The sequence below is a fragment of the Bos grunniens genome, chromosome 22 (assembly GCF_055505025.1).
Source record: "Bos grunniens cultivar Pamir isolate PY7600 chromosome 22, Bosgru_T2T1.0, whole genome shotgun sequence".
Classification (NCBI taxonomy): Eukaryota; Metazoa; Chordata; class Mammalia; order Artiodactyla; family Bovidae; genus Bos; species Bos grunniens.
This window is the reverse complement of record NC_141186.1, coordinates 32,579,579-32,597,648: the sequence shown is the minus strand read 5'-3', so window position 1 is coordinate 32,597,648 and position 18,070 is coordinate 32,579,579. Positions and strand designations below refer to the sequence as shown.

General features: G+C 41.3%; 1 protein-coding gene across 9 annotated transcripts in view; it reads right to left on the bottom strand.

The window, feature by feature from the left end:
• FRMD4B (FERM domain containing 4B) overlaps positions 1–18,070 on the bottom strand; it is a 358,959-nt gene that overhangs the window by 150,044 nt on the left and 190,845 nt on the right. For 2 of the 9 annotated variants that reach the window (XM_086366866.1, XM_086366864.1), the window contains exon 2: positions 15,418–15,477. The exons of 5 other annotated variants lie outside the window; for them this stretch is intronic. In XM_086366866.1, coding sequence (XP_086222992.1) covers positions 15,418–15,477 — 60 coding nt within the window. Of the gene's footprint in view, positions 1–8,082; positions 8,285–15,417; positions 15,478–18,070 lie in introns of those variants that run through there. 2 more of the 9 variants (XM_086366867.1, XM_086366870.1) reach the window with 1 other exon arrangement.

Below are 18,070 nucleotides of genomic sequence, written 5' to 3'. Positions count from 1 at the left end.
AAGTCCCTTGTGTCTCCTGCATTGGCAGGCAGCTTCTTTACCACTAGCATCACCTGGGAAGCCATAAGAAGCATCTTATTACTTTTTAAAGTATAGTGTATTATTTAAGAAGTGTGATGCTCAAGACCATAGACTCTGAAGTGAGTAAGACTTGAGTTTAAACCCCAGCTCTCCTCGGTAGCATCTGTGTGGTCTTATACAGGTATTTGACTTCACTTTGAGCCTTGGTTTCCTGGTCTGAAAGAGGAAATAACAATAGCACCCCCTGCCAAGAGCTGTAAAGACTACATAAGATAATATACATAAAATGCTTAGCAGAGCACACACCTTACAAACACACTTTTCACTAATAAAAACGAAGGAATTTCTACAGGGGCTTCCCTGGTGGCTCAGTGGTAAAGAACCCACCAGCCAAATACTATGAGATGAGGCTGGAGGTGGATGACAAAAATCAAAGAAAGACAGAAAGAACGAGAAGAGTGCTTCATTGGTCCTCACCTATAAAATGGACATATACATATGACTAAGTTTATCAGCTTACCATGAGGATTAAATGAATGAATAAACATAAAGTGCAGTGCTTGGCACATGGTGCTGTTCAGTCTCTAAGTCCTGTCTGATTCTGCGATCCCCTGGACTATAGTCCACCAGGCTCCTATGTCCATGGGATTTCCCAGGCAAGAATACTGGAGTGGGTTGACATTTCCTTCTCCAGGGGGTCTTCCTGACCCAGGGATTGAACCTGCATCTCCTGAGTCTCCTGCATTGACAGATGGATTATTTACCACTGAGTCATCTGGGAATTCCACAGTGACTATCACTTTCTTATAATAAATACTAAAACGATTCTGTTTTAATTATCTCTTCCAAACTGTTACCGGTTAATATCCAGATACAGATCCCCCACTCTTTTTAGATCCCTCTATTTCTACCTTTGTTACCAGTTCAGCTGATGGGCTGGTAACATATCTCCGTTGGCTGGTAAATCTATAACACGTTTACAAGGCTACTTCAGGTCATGGTGAAGGTCCACAGTGAACTCTATTCAGTTCCCTTTCTTTTTCCTATGAAATGTAATGTCGGCCTAGAAAATGAAACTTTGTGTAAAGTATCAGTTTTAGATGGAGAAGGAAATGGCAACCCACTCCAGTACTCTTGTCTGGAAAATCCCATGGACAGAGGAGTGTGGTGGGCTATAGTCCGTGGGGTCACAAAGAGTTGGACACAACTGAGCGACTCAACTTTCACTTTTTAGTTTTAGAATCAGTTCTGTCATGAACTTGGGACAATTTTTGCATCTGTAAAATAGGAAGTGAGATACTCAGGGTTAAGCACGGACTTCAGCATTAGGCAACCCTGGATGCAAGACTTGACTCCAACAATTAGCTGGTGGGACCCTAGACAATTCATTTAACCCCTGTAAATGAGTTTTTTTAAATTTGAAAAATATGGACAGTAACACTATCTACCTCATGGAGCTCAGGATAAAACACAAGAACGGGTGGAAAGAACCCCACACAGCACCTGCCATTCTGTGTTAGCCATGATGAATGATGGTGACTATTGAACCTGCCACAGGCGTGGTGTGACTACATGGACCACTAAGAAAAACGTCCTGCAGGCCCCAGAAAAGGCAGAAAACATCTAGGTCTGGAAAACACATCAATGGGACAGGCTGATGACACAGACAAAACATCCTCAAGTAGGATGCTTTGTATACCCAAGAAGGTAAACAGATCTGAAACAGTCTAGTCAGATCAGGAGAATTCCCCTCCATGGTTTCATCTCACAGGAGTGGAAGGTTCCCACGAGCGTCTCCTTGACCAAGGGGGTCTAGCTTCAGAGCTGACCTGATTCAATCAGAAGAAAGCTCCCATCACTCCTGCAGACCACCTAATCCTGCACTGCTCGCTCCCTGTCCACCCTCCCTGGTCTTGTACTCCTTTCCCCCTAAATCTCTGGCTCCAGCCACTCTGGTCCTCTTCCTGTTCTCCCTCTGTATGATCTCATTCACACCTCAAAGCATGAGAAGGTTTGGAAAGTGACTGGCTAAACCAATTTGTTCTTAAAAACACAGATTTAACATTCATTGCTCATAGAAGCCATTGTGTAGTGGTTATGAGTAAAGACTCTGAAGTCAGCTCACCCAGGGTTCAAATCCTGGCTTCGATGTTTTGCTAGGGGCACCATGTGGGCAAACGACCTCATCTCTGTGTTCTGTTTCCTGATCTGAGTAATGGAAACAGTACTAGTGCCTTGCTATGAGGTTTGAATAAGCTGATACACAGGGTGTCTGGAATAGCCGTGGGCTCCATAACTCTTACTATGAGTGTGTGTTGTGTTCTTTCAGCTCTCTATACTTCTCTTTTGTAGCATTTCTCACAATTGTAATTAAAGAATGATGTACTTTGTTGTATAATATCCACCTCCAGGGACCCTATCTGTCTTCTTAATCACTGGACCTGAGCTTATAGCTGGCACCGTGTAGAAGCAGCTGCTCAATAAATGTCTGTTGGATGAAAAAATGGAGTTGCTTATTCATTTTTTAAAAACTGAGAGCACAACAGAGTCTTCTTGTCTCACATAAAATATTTAAAAGCCACCACTAGTTGATGAGTAGCTTCTTTTAAAAAGAAGGAAGAAAGGATAATGTAAAATTAAGATCTGTGGTATGTTGGAACCCAGTACTTGTTTTAAAAAAGAGGGGCGCTTGCACTTCAGGTGAGCACTTAGGGATGTGCATGGTTACTACGAACAAGTTCCTAGCATTGCAACTCAAATATAGTGCTTACTGTGTAATCTCTGCAGATTTTCAGATGAATCCCTAAAGCCAGGTGACTGCTCTAATGGTGAACAGAACAATTACTTACAAGTCCCACTCGAGTGACCTTACTCTTAACACAAGGCCAAATACCAAGAGGGTGCCTGCCTCCTCCACACTCCAGTTATTGGTAGAGGTGCGACTCCTCTCAGAGATGTGGTATAAACAGCTGCAGAGCCTCCTCTGCAGGTGGAAGGACTTGCCCTTAGGTTCTAAATACCTTGTATGGAGTCCACGACAATTCCCGGATCACACACTTCTAGTGGGCTTGAACAAGGTTAAGTGCTGAAGAGTTCTCCAAAAAAACTCTTTTCTCAGGTATCACACATAGAGGCCAACTTGTTCCTCACCATTTCTCTGAGAGACACATACATTTATACCATTTCCCCTGCTGGGATACAGGACTTCTTACAAGTCTATTAATGTGGGTAGAGGGGTTTGCAAACAAACCTCCGAAGCATAAGCAAAACCTGTGTGTGAGAATCTTTTCCAGGAAGAGTTTCTATAACTTTTGTCAGATTTAAATCTGGGTTCATGTCCTTAAAATGGTTTAGAACTAGGTCTTTTAAAATGATGAACACTCGACCTCAGTCAGGCCCAAGACGCAAGTTTGCAATGGACATATGGTAATTCATTACTTATTTGTGAAGCTATGCCCAGTGAAATCCAGACAAATGTCTGCAAGGTCAAGTGATCTCGTGTGTCCAAGAGGACAGAAGGCTGATGGATATTCTGATGAGGACAAGAGGTGGGATAATGAATAACTGATTCACACTTATGCTATCATGAACATTAAGGGCCCTGAAAAAAATTATCCATTCATTAGTTTGTACACTCAGTCTTCTGGTGATGTTTCCATATCTTCATGGCACCCTTGTCTTTATTCGCTGTACTTGAGATGCATGCTGTGTGCTAAGTCACTTCAGTCTGTCCAGCTCTGTGCGACCCTATGGACTGTAGCCCCCCAGACTCCTCTGTCCATGGTATTTCCCAGGCAATAATACTGGAGTGGGTTGCCATGCCCTTCTCCAGGGGATCTTCCCAACTCAGGGATTGAACCTGCATCCCTGGCGTCTCCTGCATTGGCAGGTGGGTTCTTTACCACTAGTGCCACCTGAGAAGCCCTGTACTTGGGATAGATGTATAATAATATTACCTAATAATAGCAACTGCCAGTTACTATGTATGTCTTGAGTGACAAAGGCCAGCTCTAATCCTCTCAACAACCTAGTAAGATAACTGTAATTATGTCTGTCACGACACCAGAAAGGTTACTCAGTTCATAAGTGGCCATGCAGGATTCATGTGCTAAGACTCCTGCCACTTCCTGTTCCTGTTTCATATGGATACACCCTACCAAAAACAGAACCTTTACCAGTGGACTCCTGAATGCTTTAGGGTGTCACTGTTTGCTGTAACTGACATGTTTCAATTTCTACCTAAAAACAGCTGTTGGTTGAATCTTTTGACCTCAAAATCATAATTAAATTCTACTACTCACAGCCATGTTATATCAACAGCTTTTCTACTCCCCAGGAGTGAGCAGTAAATGAACTAAAAGGCAAACTTGGAAGACTTACCAAGAGTCCCTGAAGAATTCCAATTTGCACTCCCTCCACTGGTTGGGGCTTCATATAGTCACTGCATCTCATTCACCTTTGTAAACCTGAGTCTGGCAGGCTGTTGGTGCAGGACACCCCCAGAAAATAAGTGTTGACTTCTAAGGAATTTGGAATCTAAGGAGCAGTGTCAAATTTCAACACAAGAAATGTATCCATGACCCACAAGGTCCAGATTTCTTCCTAGATAACACCTCCACTTATGATTTCAGTCTGCAGCCTGGGAAATTTCTCCATTTTCAACTTTGCTGTCCTCCCATCACTCCTACTCATGGACTGCCCCTGGCTCAACAGGCTTCTGAGTCATTATAGTCCATGCTCAGCATCTCTTTTTATGAAAAGGAAAATATCAGTGGAAAGGAAGGAAGAAGGGAGAGAAAAAGGAAGAGGAGAGCAAGAGAGGAATGAGGAGAGGGAGATGATGGCCAGCAGAAAGGGAGAGACAGATGCAACTGGTCTGTAAGGAATCTAGGGGACTTCCCTGGTGATTCAGTGGCTAAGACTCCATACTCCCAATGCAGGGAGCCAGGGTTTGATCCCTGGTTAGGGAAGTAGGTCCCACATGACACAGCTAAGAGTTTAAATGCCGCTAAAGATCCTGCATGCCATAATGAAGACTGAAAATCCCTCAGGTTGCAGCTAAGACCCGACACAGCCAAATAAATAAATACAAAAAAAAAAGAATCTGTAGTTATTTCATATGATTAAAGTTAGAGAATTTCGAAGCTGAAAAGGGGTCTTGGCACTACACTAATGCCTTCACCCATGAATGTGGGTTCGGAGGGCTGGACTGGATGGGAAAAAGTCAGCTCACCAAGACCTCAGAGCTCAGCAGTCAGAGGCAGTCCTAGACCTGGAATCCAGTACTCTCTCTCACAGTGCTCTTTAGATAAAGATTTCCTGCTGTGGAAGGTCAGCTTCTGGACTAATCTCATTCCTGACTGCAAAACCTGAATATAAAACATGTCTAACAGAAAGGGTGGGATACAGTAAAATCTTGAAACAACAAATATAAACTCTGCTGACTTGTTCACTCTAACTTGCAAGGACAGAAGAAAACCAAAAGAGGAAATAAACCAAGACAGGGCAGAAGTGAACATATACTTTACAGCACCACCTAAAAAGGCTTGTTTTAAGGGAAAAAAAGAAAGCATCTAAAATAAACAGAGAATGAGCCCAACATCATCCTTTGCTCTTGCTGCTTTTATTGGAATGATACACTGTTTGACTAGCCTTGTCAGATTACACTAACATGTATTACTGCATATTTTACCTGTACTCAGCTTTATCTTTCCAGTTTAGAAAAAGTTTTTCATTTAAAAATTTTCATAGTTTTCCAACATTAAGCAAGAGGAAGTCTCAACTGGAGCTTCATGGAATCCAGATCAGGGACAAACAATGTGTCTCATTCTTGAATTATGATCTTGCGACACGCATCTACTAAGAGCTAACTAATATATTCAGGCTCGGACAATATTTTCAAAGCAAAGAGAAAGTCTTTTAGTACGTTTTTATCTAGTACTGCAGCTTGTTATGACTAGTGACAAGACTGCTGCTTCTTTTCTTGGGGTCCTTCATGTACCTGTTCATTGGTTTCTGCCAGCAGTTGGAAGCAGCTGGAAGCAGCCCATAATAAGAAGCAGAGTCTCATTTGGGATGCAGCTCTCACCTCTCTATTCCAGGACAGAAATGAGTGCATGAGAAGAAACTCACGCTGCATGAAATGCAGAGATACTGGAAGTCAGACAAAGCAACCAGCTGGTCCTAGAAACAGCAGTGTGGTGGACACAGAATAAAACCAGGGCTCTGGAGAGAGGGCCTCCGGGACTGTGTCCTGCTCCTAATGCAACAGGAGATCTTAGGAGCATTCCTCCACTACTCTGGATTTCCAACTACTCAGTAAGAGCATGAGGGGACTGGATAAAATGTACCAGTTTTAGAAAGTTTGACTTTCTTCCAGTTCAAATAGTCCACAGCGTAAATACATCTAACAATCCTACTCAACTAGGATTTGTCCACCGCCCAAACTCCCGCCCTTCCCATTGTTACTGAGCCCTCTCTCCATGGCGAGGGTGTGGTGGGGGTGGGGTACTCGACCGTAATAACCTCCATTCCAATAGTCATCAGTACACAGTTTTCTGTGTACTCCAAATGAATGACCAAATAAACGGTGCACTGGAACACAGAGAATGTGCCCTGGAGTGGAATTTGGTGTTTCTGGGAATATTTTAGTTTCTCTGCTAAGAGATGTAGTTCCTGATTCCCGAAAGGGCTGCATGACAAGATGGTCTTACTTCTAGGCAGGTTTTATGTCCTGATTCTTAATAGCAGGATCATCTCACATGAGTCTATGTCACCATAATAGAATCCAGGCAATAGGACTGCATTTTGGATACGTTACATTCCTTTCTACTCTTTCAGATCATTAAATAGTTTTAGATAGGACTGATTTAGAGACAGTTGATTGATTTCTAAGGCCACACTACTGTGCTGGATTATGACAAGGGGATAGGATCCCAGCCGCTATTGTGATACATTTATTTCCTTGACGTTTGTCTCTCTACCCAATCCTACCCACTTCCTCCACAGACTTCCTCTTATAGCCAAGAGCTTTGCAGCCTCCTGGATGAGACAATTTCCTTTGTTTTCTAAAGTCTACCCAGATTTTCCTCCCCTCCTCCCTTTCAACTTCTACCCATGAGGGGGAAAAAAAAAAAAATGGATGCACAGAATTAGATTTGATGAGCTTACCATAGCCACAATCCACAGGAGGAAAGAAGAAAAAAAAAAAGGCTTCCCTTTAATTAGGATGTAGGACTTCCTTTGACAAATCATAAAGGTTTTATGAATTAATTGATAGCCATCCCCGAAAATGGCATTGCTGAGGTCTCTACCTTGAACTGCTGAATTCTGATTGCATGAAATCTTCATAAACTAGACTGAGGGATGGAATTCCATTTTTCTGCTGCTGTTTCAAGGCAAGACAGGGATGTATGATAAAAGGTCCTTTTAGAAAAGCTACTAATGAGTTCTAGTCCCCCACAGGATCTCTCCTGCCAAATGCTCACAGAAATAGAGATGGCTCCCAACACACTGTGCTGAGATGATTAACAACAGCAAATCTCAAAGCATTTCCATGCTGCTTACTGACACCGTTCCTGCCCTTGCTCTGTCCTTTCCACATCCGTATAACAGCTCAACTCTTTACAATTAAAAAAAAAGAAAAAAAGAGAATGGTTTTGGGGTGGGGTTGTGGGGAGCAGTGAGGTGGAATTATACACTTCAACAATTACCAAAGTTCTGAAATTGAAAACAAGAAATCAGCCTTTTAGGACCTTTAAGGGGCAGAGATAACATTCAACACAATGACAGGAAAACCCTCCAAAAGATGAATGTTAAGGATGATTTTCACAGTGCTATCACACTGGAGCAGATCCAGGTCTTTGGGGGAAGGAATAACTCTTTGAAAAGAGTGAAGACAAACATTTCTTGGAGTTTCCTTTTCTGAAAGTCGGGTTCTGAAATATTAGTACTTAAGTTAATTCTCCCCTGTAAAATATTAAAATCTGCCCTCCAGAAAGAGCTCAAGAAGCACCATTACGCTGTCCGCAATCAAAAGATTAGAAGAGAAATTATTCTTACCTCTGAACCATGATCTCGGCTCATTTAAAGGGACTGGAGAGAACGGGCAGGACAAAGGACACATGTATTAAGCACTTGTGTGTGTGTTTTCTCCAAATACAAGCTGGTGGAAGTAGGGACCTAAAAACCCCGACGCCTTCCGCTGCCATATAATCGCAAGGAAATGACCTTACCGTTTGTTGCTTTGATTAGAAACAAAAGCCTTTCAACATGAGTCAGGAGAGCAATGGGAGGAAAAAAAAAAACCAACAACCCAAAACTTCTGCTATTTTTTTTTGGCCACCTAAAGCCTTTCTTCCTAACACGTGTAAACACATGATGAAATGTTGTTTATTGGTCATGCATCATCTGCATTGGATAATTATTCGGAGATTGGCTAGGACATTTAGGAATCCAAACTTCAGTTTTGGCTCTTCAGTCCGTACACATTTTGAACAGGCAGGGAATTTAATAAACACAAACAGAAATAACACTGAACTCAGCTGTGCTATTCACAGCCATTCTACACCATTCGCATTTACACTCAAAAGGAAACTCCAAATTCCATGGGATAACATTAGAATTGGCATCAGTGATGTTAGTCACAAACAGAAAATCTTGGGAGAAAGACCTTGGTCTTGAAAAAGGATTTATTGCATCATTTGCACTTCAAAATCATTACTAATGAACTCAATGGACAGGGAATAATCAAAATCCATTATACTTCAAAGTCAAGTAGAGAGAAAAATATATAAAATTCAGTAAAAAAAAAAAAACAAAAAAAAAAACCCACTTTTTAATTATAGAATGGCTAAGTAAGAGGCTGTGATGTGGTACCCTGTTTTTCCCATCTGAAAAAAGAATCTTCTGGACTTTTGTGCTAGTGTGTGGTGTAACTAAGAAAACATGTATTCTAGAGCCAGACGAGCCTGGCATTTTGTAGCCAAATGTTCTTGGGTAAGTTATTTGACCTCTCTGATAATCTGTTTCCTTCTTAGTAAAATGGGGATAAAAAGCCCTATCTCGTTAAGGGTGTTGGAGGAATTAAATGAGATTGGACATACAAAACACAAGGAATCTGACTGGCAGATAGACATACACCATGTATTTAAATAAAAGGAGAGGTGCCCTCTCTCCTATCAAAATCCCTGTCCCTCAGAAATGAGACACAACTCAAAGACTCCAATTCCTTTGAATTATAGTGTACTGTTGCGGGGAGACACAATACCTTGAAACAACCTAATTCAATATCAAGTTTGGATGCTTATAAAGATCATTTGGTGAAATCGGTAGCACAGGAGTTACTGCCAATTCAATAATAATTACAGGCATGTGACCTTACAATCAGAAGGGCTGAATGCTAGAGTAACCAGGTTACTTAACGCTACTTGGCCATGCAGTAGGTGGTTATGCTGGAAGACCATGCATATACAACTCTGCTGCTGCTGCTAAGTCGCTTCAGTCGTATCTGACTCTGTGCGACCCCATAAAGGAGGAAAAAAAACTCACACAATAATACTCCCAGTGAAGTAACATACACAGAGACTGAAAAAGTGCTGTACTATTTATAATAGCTAAGACATGGAAGCACTAAAGTGCTTCTTGATGAAAGTGAAAGAGGAGAACGAAAAAGTCAGCTTAAAACTCAACATTCAAGGGTTCAGGATGGGGAACACATGTATACCTGTGGCGGATTCATTTTGATATTTGGCAAAACTAATACAATTATGTTAAGTTTAAAAATAAAATAAAATTAGAAAAAAAAAAACCAACAACATTCAGAAAACTAAGATCATGGCATCTGGTCCCATCACTTCATGGCAAATAGATGGGGAAACAGTTGAAACAGTGACAGACTTTATTTTTTGGGGCTCCAAAATCACTGCAGATGGTGACTGAAGCCATGAAATTAAAAGAAGCTTGCTCCTTGGAAGAAAAGTTATGACCAACCTAGACATGTTATTAAAAAGCAGAGACATTACTTTGCCAACAAAGGTCTGTCTAGTCAAAGCTATGGTTTTTCCAGTAGTCAAGTATGGATGTGAGCATTGGACTATAAAGAAAGCTGAGAACCGAAGAATTGATGCTTTTGAACTGTGATGTTGGAGAAGACTCTTGAGAGTCCCCTGGACTGCAAGGAGATCCAGCCAGTCCATCCTAAAGGAAATCAGTCCTGAATATTCATTGGAAGGACTGATGCTGAAGCTGAAACTCCAATACTTTGGCCACCTGTTGCGAAGAACTGACTCATTGGAAAAGACCCTGATGCTGGGAGAGACTGAAGGCAGGAGGAGAAGGGGACGACAGAGGATGAGATGGCTGGATGGCATCACCAACTCAATGGACATGAGTGAGTAAACTCTGGGAGTTGGTGATGGAGAGGAAGGCCTGGCATGCTGCGGTCCACGGGGTAGCAAAGACTCAGACACGACTGAGTGACTGAACTGAACTGAACTCAACAGAATTGAAGACATGGAAACAACCTAAATGTTCATCGACGGATGAATGGATAAAGATGTTATACTTATATGAAATGGACTATTACTCAGCTATACAAAAGAATGAATAATGCCATCTGCAGCTCCATGGGTGGATCTAGAGATGATCACACTGACCAAAATAAGTCATAGAGAGATAGAGATAAGCATCATATGATATCACTTACATGTCTAACTTAAAATACGACACATATGAGCTTATCTATGAAACAGAAACAGTCTTGTGGTTGCCAAGGAGGGAGAATTGGAAAAGATGGGTTAGGAGTTTGGGATTATCAGAAGCAAACTATTATATACAGAATGGATAAACAACCCAAGGTCCTATTGTATAATGCAGAGAATTATATTCAATATCCTGTAATAAATCATAATGGAAAAGAATATGAAAAATATATGTGTAACTTAATACCTTTGCTGTACACCAGAAACTAACACAATACTGTAAATCAACTATACTTCAATTATAAAAAAAAAAGAAAGAAAAAGTTCTGTAGCTCAAATGACTTGGGCAGAAGCAAAGATGCTGTGCTTGAGTAAGCTAGAAGGATGATTCAGTCAGGGGCTTACATTTCGGGGCCAACACAGCACACAGATGCATGTAGAGAGACTGAAAAAAATTACTTCATAAAGAGGGAAAGTGCAAGATAGCAATCACCCAAATTCTTAATCCACAGGGCAAATAATCTTAAGTACTGGAAGAAGATACTGGACTATTTCATCTACATTCCTAGATTTTTATATCTCCAAGTAGGGTAAGACACTTCCCAAGTGGCTCAGTAGTAAAGAATTTGCTTGCCAGTGCAGGAGACATGAGTTTGATCCCTGGGTTGGGAAGATCCCCTGGAGAAGGAAATGGCAACCCACTCCAGTATTCTTGCCTGGAGAATCCCATGGACAGAGAAGCCTGATGGGCTACAGTCCATGGGGTCACAAAGAGTCAGACATGACTGAGCACTCGTACATACACACCAAGTTGGGTAAAACACTTGTCTTGAATCTTCTTAGTGGGAACATGGGGAGTGACTTTATATTTGGGGGAACCTTCTATTTGGGGACATATAGCAGCAAAAGCTCAATAAATGGTGACTTTTCTCCCTGAGTTGGAAAGTCTACGGAGAGATCTAGTGTGACATTTCCAAAGATAAGGAAAGAATTTTTCACTGTTGAAGGACAATCAGAATTTTGATAAATAGTTTCATAATCAAGACAATAGAATGAGCTAAATCCAGGAGGCTAAAGCCGACCTGAAGGACCAGGTAAGGTGACAGACCAAATACAGGGTTGGGGCAAGGTCAGGTTACGGCCGTGGGAGCACACATGAAGACTAAAACCAGGATACGATCACAGCTTAAGTGTGTTGTTTTCAACCATCTTAACTGTTTCACCTTTTCTAATTACGATCCCTGCTTTTCCATGACGGCACCATCCAAATGATTAGAGTGAAACCTCATGTCCCTATATCAAAGGATAATAAACATGTGATTCAGGAATTGTTGTTTAGTTGCTAAGTCATGCCCAACTCTTTTTTGCGACCCCATGGACTATAGTCTGCCAGGTTCCTCTGTCCATAGGATTTCTCAGGCAAGAATACAGGAGTGGGTTGCTATTTCCTTCTCCAAGGGATCTTCCTGATCCAGTGATCGAACCCACATCTTTTACACTGGCAGATGGATTCTTTACCACTGAGTCACCAGGGAAGCCCAGATTCAGGAATCGCAATAAAAATACCAGTCTCCTATATTCCCAGTTAAAGGGAACAGGGAAGAAGCGTGTCTGTCTTTGTTCTGGAGTTAAAAAGCTGCCAGGATGAGACCTGGAGTACCAGAGTACTTCAGGCCAGAGAGAAGAGCTGGAGATAAACAGAATCCAAAGACTGTCTGAATCACTGTAATTTCTACTTCTACTTAAGCGAGTTAAAATTTTTTTTAATTGGTTTGCAAACAAAAAGGTTCTATCTAATACAGTAGTTCACAAGAGACAGGACAACTGGAACCAAATACCCTTCATCAGCTGACCAATACTGTTTATAAGATGAGTGATTATCAACACGGAACTGGGGAGCTGGGTGGGGCCCCAGGTGCAAAGACACTGGGAGGCTGAGGTACCAGGGATTCCATCTTGGGGAAAGGATAGCTGTTGCAGCACTGGTATCAGATAGGAGCTCTGTGGTCTGTGCGTTAGACAGGACCCTGTCCTCTAGAATTTGCATAGAAAGGTGCACACCGGAAGAGTGGCAACTCTCTACACCCAACCTGAAACCGCTGCTCTTCCACGTGGCTCCTCTCTGACAGTCAGCCCCGGGCCAGGGCTTAATGTGGGATGCAAATGCAGGCTCAGGGAGCTCTGCTGAGTCCCACTGAAAATGAAATTAAAAAAAAAAAAACCACACAGAAATTAACACAACATTGTAAATCAACTACAACTACTACATTGTAAATCAACTATTGCAGTGAAATAAATTTTAGAAAAGAAAATGAAATTATACCCCCAGAGTAAGTCCAAATGAAATACAGGCATAAGTGGAATTATGCCTATAAAATGCAAACTGTGACATAATTGGATGATCACTAACTGGTGAGCTTGGACAAGAGTATTGGTGACTCTGTGGGGCTTTCACTATCTCTAGAAGTGGGACAAGGGAAATAGGTCCATCATTTTAGGGGAAAAAATGTCAAAGTGTAGACCCGATTTTTAAAGAAATACAGTCTTAGGAATCCTTACCAGAAGCTTTGCACTTTCACAAAACCATCACTTTCATCACAGAACACATCATACATCAAACGAATGTCAGACACACCATAAAATCCCACCACAGGCAAAGTGCTGCAGTTTTCTAAAACTCTGACGGCCAAGCACAGCTCTGAACCACTCATCATAAACTAAAAGGACAAACTTAATTTCAGACCGGCTCATCTCCTCCCGAATATGGTGAGGTTTGCATTAAAGAAAAGAATATTTCCTTCATAACTCCCCAACCTTCTCTAATTCTGCCTTGAGAACTGATTCAGTTCCTATCAAATATTCATGGACCACTATGTACGTGCAGAAGCCCTGCCAAGGAAATCCAAGATGAAAACACTACGGTCCTGACCCTCGGGGGATTTACAGCCCAGACTCAGTGTTTCTCAACGTGAGCCGCATGACCATCTCATTTCTCACCTCACAGGCAACCCTGCAGTTGAGGGTTCATGCATCCCCTTCACACACAGGCTAGGTCTTGTTTTCCATCATTTATCAATCTGGACACCAGTGTTCCTTAGGTTCCTGATAGTTTTCCTTAGATCTGCATTCATTCCAATAACTGTTTTGGGGGAGAGGGTTTGCTTATATAATGGTTGTAATACCTGCAAAAAAGGGCACTACACTTGGCTTAATGCTCTGTGGTCTTGTAATTTTTAATACATTTTGAACACTGGGGCTCACATTTTTCCATATGCACTGGCTCCTACCAATTATGTAATTAGTTTTGCTGGGTATTGGGCTAGGTGGTGAGGACACAGTGATGATGGGGGAGATGTCCAGAGTGGGGCAAGAAATTTAAAAAATAATAAATATGGTTAATTTCAGGTGAGGGTTAAGACCTATGAAGAAACTAAAGCAGGAGGATGCAATGAAGAGTCATGGAGGGATTGAAGATGAAGAAGGAGCCCTCCAGGGGAGGGGCTTCTCTGGTGGCTCAGTGGCAAAGAATCTGCTTGCCAATGCAGGAGACACTGTGTTCGATCCCTGATCCGGGAAGATTCCACAATCCTAAGAGCAACTAAGCCCATGTGCCACAACTACGGAAGCTGGCAGGCTCTAGAGCCCGAGCTCTGCAACAAGAGAGGCCACCCCAATGAGAAGCCCAGGCACTGCAACTAGTAAGTAGCCCCCGCTTGCCACAACTGGAGAATAGCCTGCAGGGCAACAAAGACTACCCCTTCTTCCACCCTCCACAAAAAAACACCTGAGGCATATAAGAAAAAACTTAAGCAGAAACTTTCTTGAACAAGTGTCTTTTCAAGTCAAATGAACAGTTCTTTCATCTGAAAGAGATAGCATTAAAGTCATGTCCGACTCTTGAGATCCCACAAACTGCAGCCTGCCAGGCTCGTCTGTCCATGGGATTCTCCAGGCAAGAACACTGGAGTGGGTTGCCATTTCCTTCTCCAGGGGATATTCCCGACCCAGGAATTGCACCCAGATCTCCCGCATTGCAGGCAGATGCTTTACCGACTGAGCTACACAGGAAGCCTGAAAACAGCCCAGTTAAGCTGCCTTGATCTTTAACTTACTGTGTTTTACTGCATATGAAATTTATTTTCAGTGCAGTATGTTAGGGTCTGGCTGAATGGGGTTGGGCTACAAGGGAAGGAAGGTAGACATCTCTTCATATCCTCTTGTATTAGCTCTTCCCATTCCGCACCCCAGTAAACAAAACATTTATGAGAAAAAAAAAAAAAAAAAGAGTCAGCCAAGGGAGTTCCCTGGTGGTCTAGTGGTTAGGATCTGCTGCTATTCACTTCTGTGGCCTGGGTTCAATCCCCAGTTGTAGCAAAAAAAGAAAAAGAAAAAGAAAAAAAAAAGAGCCAGCCATGTGCATATTTGGGGGCTGAGTTCAGGACCACTTCTGCCTTCTGTGGGGCATGTGGAAATTGCTCAACTCATACTGTGAATGAATAGGACTTCTGTTCAAAAAGGAAGAGCAGCAAATGCAGAAAACAAATTCATAATTTACTAGAACTGGGACAGCACTGCTGACTGATAAGGAACATTTGAAGTTTATTTAAGGTCTCCCTCAGGATCACGTGTTCCAGCAGTTGGAGGGGGCACACCATATCCAGGAAAAACAACCCTGATGGAAAAGTCCATTACTCACATTCCCCTCCAGGCAGCAAAAGAGGGAAGTTTCTTGTTCTAGGCGGCTTCTCTTGCTTTCCTAACCAAAAATAGAAAAACAGAGGTGAAAAAAAGTAAGGGAGAAAGGCAAGCCTTATGGGGGATTCCTTTTCTATCTGTTTCACAAGATGAGAGCCCCATGACTTGTGACTTGGTTTTACCACAAGGCACTTGCCGTTTTTCAGGTGATGGACACTGTAAAATCTAATCTCACTCCCGTATTTGGAAAAACAAACAGAAAAAGGCCATCAAAAATGCTCCAGCATTCATTGAAAAGTGCATATATTCATTGGTTTATTTTCTGAGTTTAAATGTTCCATGCAGTAAACTCATAGTCAACAGGCCATATTTATTCAGTGCCAACTGGTGCCAAGTATTGTGCCCCGTGCTTTACATAGATTCTTCTTTTATCCTGACAGCGACCCTAGGAAGTGGGTACTTGTTCATCTCCATTTTACAGCTGAGACAGAGGCTCAGAAGATCTGGTAAGAGAAGTCCTCACAACTGGGTGTAGGAGAACAGGATTCAAACCCAGAGCTCTCCGTCTTAAACACAGCCTTCTCATTCGGCTCTTGCAGACGAGGAGAAACACATCCAGGGGTTAACATTCAGGCATGCTGGCATGCTATTAGATTTCCTTCCTGTATTTCTGCAGATTCTGGGTTTTTGTTTTGTTTTCCCCTTTTCTCCCACTTTGTGTTCCTTTGAAATTGAAACAGAACTTTTTATGGTGGAAAATTTCAAGTCCTTACAAAAAGTGACAGATGGGTATAATGAACCTCCATGTATCCATCAACCAGTTTTAACAGTTTTAACACATGGCTAATCTTGTTTCATTAATATTCTCATCCACTTTCTGTCCTTTTTATGTATTACTCTGGAGCAAATCTAAGATGGTCAAAAAATTTTATCTGTAAATATTCCAATATAAAAGCTAAGGACATTTTTAAAAAATATAAAACTTTAATTACCCCAAAATGCCCAATATTAACTAATAATCATCAAATATCCAGTTAGTGTTCAAATTTCCACTTAATTTTTGAAGGCATTTTTTTTCCAAGTTTGTTTGAATCAAGATCCAAAACTGATTACAAATGCATTTTGTTGTTATTTCTCTTAGGTCTCTGTTAATCTAGAAGTTTCTCTCCCATTCATCTTTCCCTCTTTTTTGCCTCTTCTCTGTCTCGCTCTCATTCTAATTTATTTGTTGAAGAAACTGGGCTGTTTATTCTGCCAGTTCTCCCACCATCTGAGTTCTGTTGATTACATCTCTCTGGTGTCTTTTAACATGGTCTTTTGTTCACTGTATTTCCTGTACTTTGGTTGAGCCTGAAGGCTTGGTCAGATACTAATCAGGTCTCTTTTTGTCAGGATGGTTTCACTGGTCACCAATCTGTGTTTTCTCATTTGGGCTACCTCTCCTTGTGATGTTAGCTCAATAGTTAGATCATTTAATTGACTAAGGGTTTCAATATGATGACTTTCCAATTCTATCACCCTTTACTTTGAGCTAGACTATTTCTCAAGTGAGAAATTTCCTCTCATCCATGAATGGGTTACTAAGTGGTACAATTCATAAAGCAGAGATTGCAAATGCTCAATTCTTCACCTTTATTTACCAGTTTTCAAAATAGTAGGTTGGCACTTCTAATGGTAGCCAAATTGGTTTTTTATTTAAGTATTCATAAACATATGTATTTAGATATATTATATGTGCCATAATAAAATTTAAGTTGTTGTCTTTGTCGATGTTCAAACTGTCCCGTATTGGCCACTGGGAGACAATCCCTCAAGTCAACTACTGTATCCTTCAGACATGACTCATAGTTTTTGATATTCTTCTTGCTACCCAGGATGAAAAGATGCTCATCTTGTACATTTACTTTCCAAGACCTGTGCAGCATCTGCTATTGTTTTTTGTTTCATTTTAAAACAGAGCTATAAATAGCAAAATATACATCCTCTAGGTATTACAACTTGATCAAGTTTGACAAATGTATGCACCTATATTGTCCGCACCCCTACCGAAATAAAGAACTTGCAGAATATTCTCCCAGTTGCCTCTGCCCAATCTTTCCCCATCTCTCAGAAGCAACCACTGTTCAGATTTCTATTACCATAGATTAGAATAGATTTCTATTACCATAGATCAGCTATTCCTGTTCTAGGACATCATATGAATTGAATTAGAACGTATGTATTCTTTGATGAGTGTTCCTTCACTGAGCAAAATGTTTTCGAAATTCATTAATGGTGTTGGATATATTTGCAGTTAATTCATTTTTTATTGCTGAGTAGGTATTCTATTGTATACATATACAACAGTTTATTTACTCTTCTGTTAATGGAAACCTGAGCTATTTCTAGTTTGGAGGTATTATAAAGAAATAGGCTATGAACATTCATTTACAAGTCTTGTGTGTATGTGTGTCTGTGTGTTTGTATATGAGTATGTATATAAATTTTTATTTCTCTTGATTAAATACTTAGAAGTGGCGCTAACAGATCATGGGATGGATGCATGTTTAATTTTTTAAGAAACTGTCCATTTCCCAAAGTGTTAAGTGTCAGTCTCTCAGTTGTGTCTGACTATCTGTGAACCCATGGACTATAGCCCACCAGGCTCCTCTGTC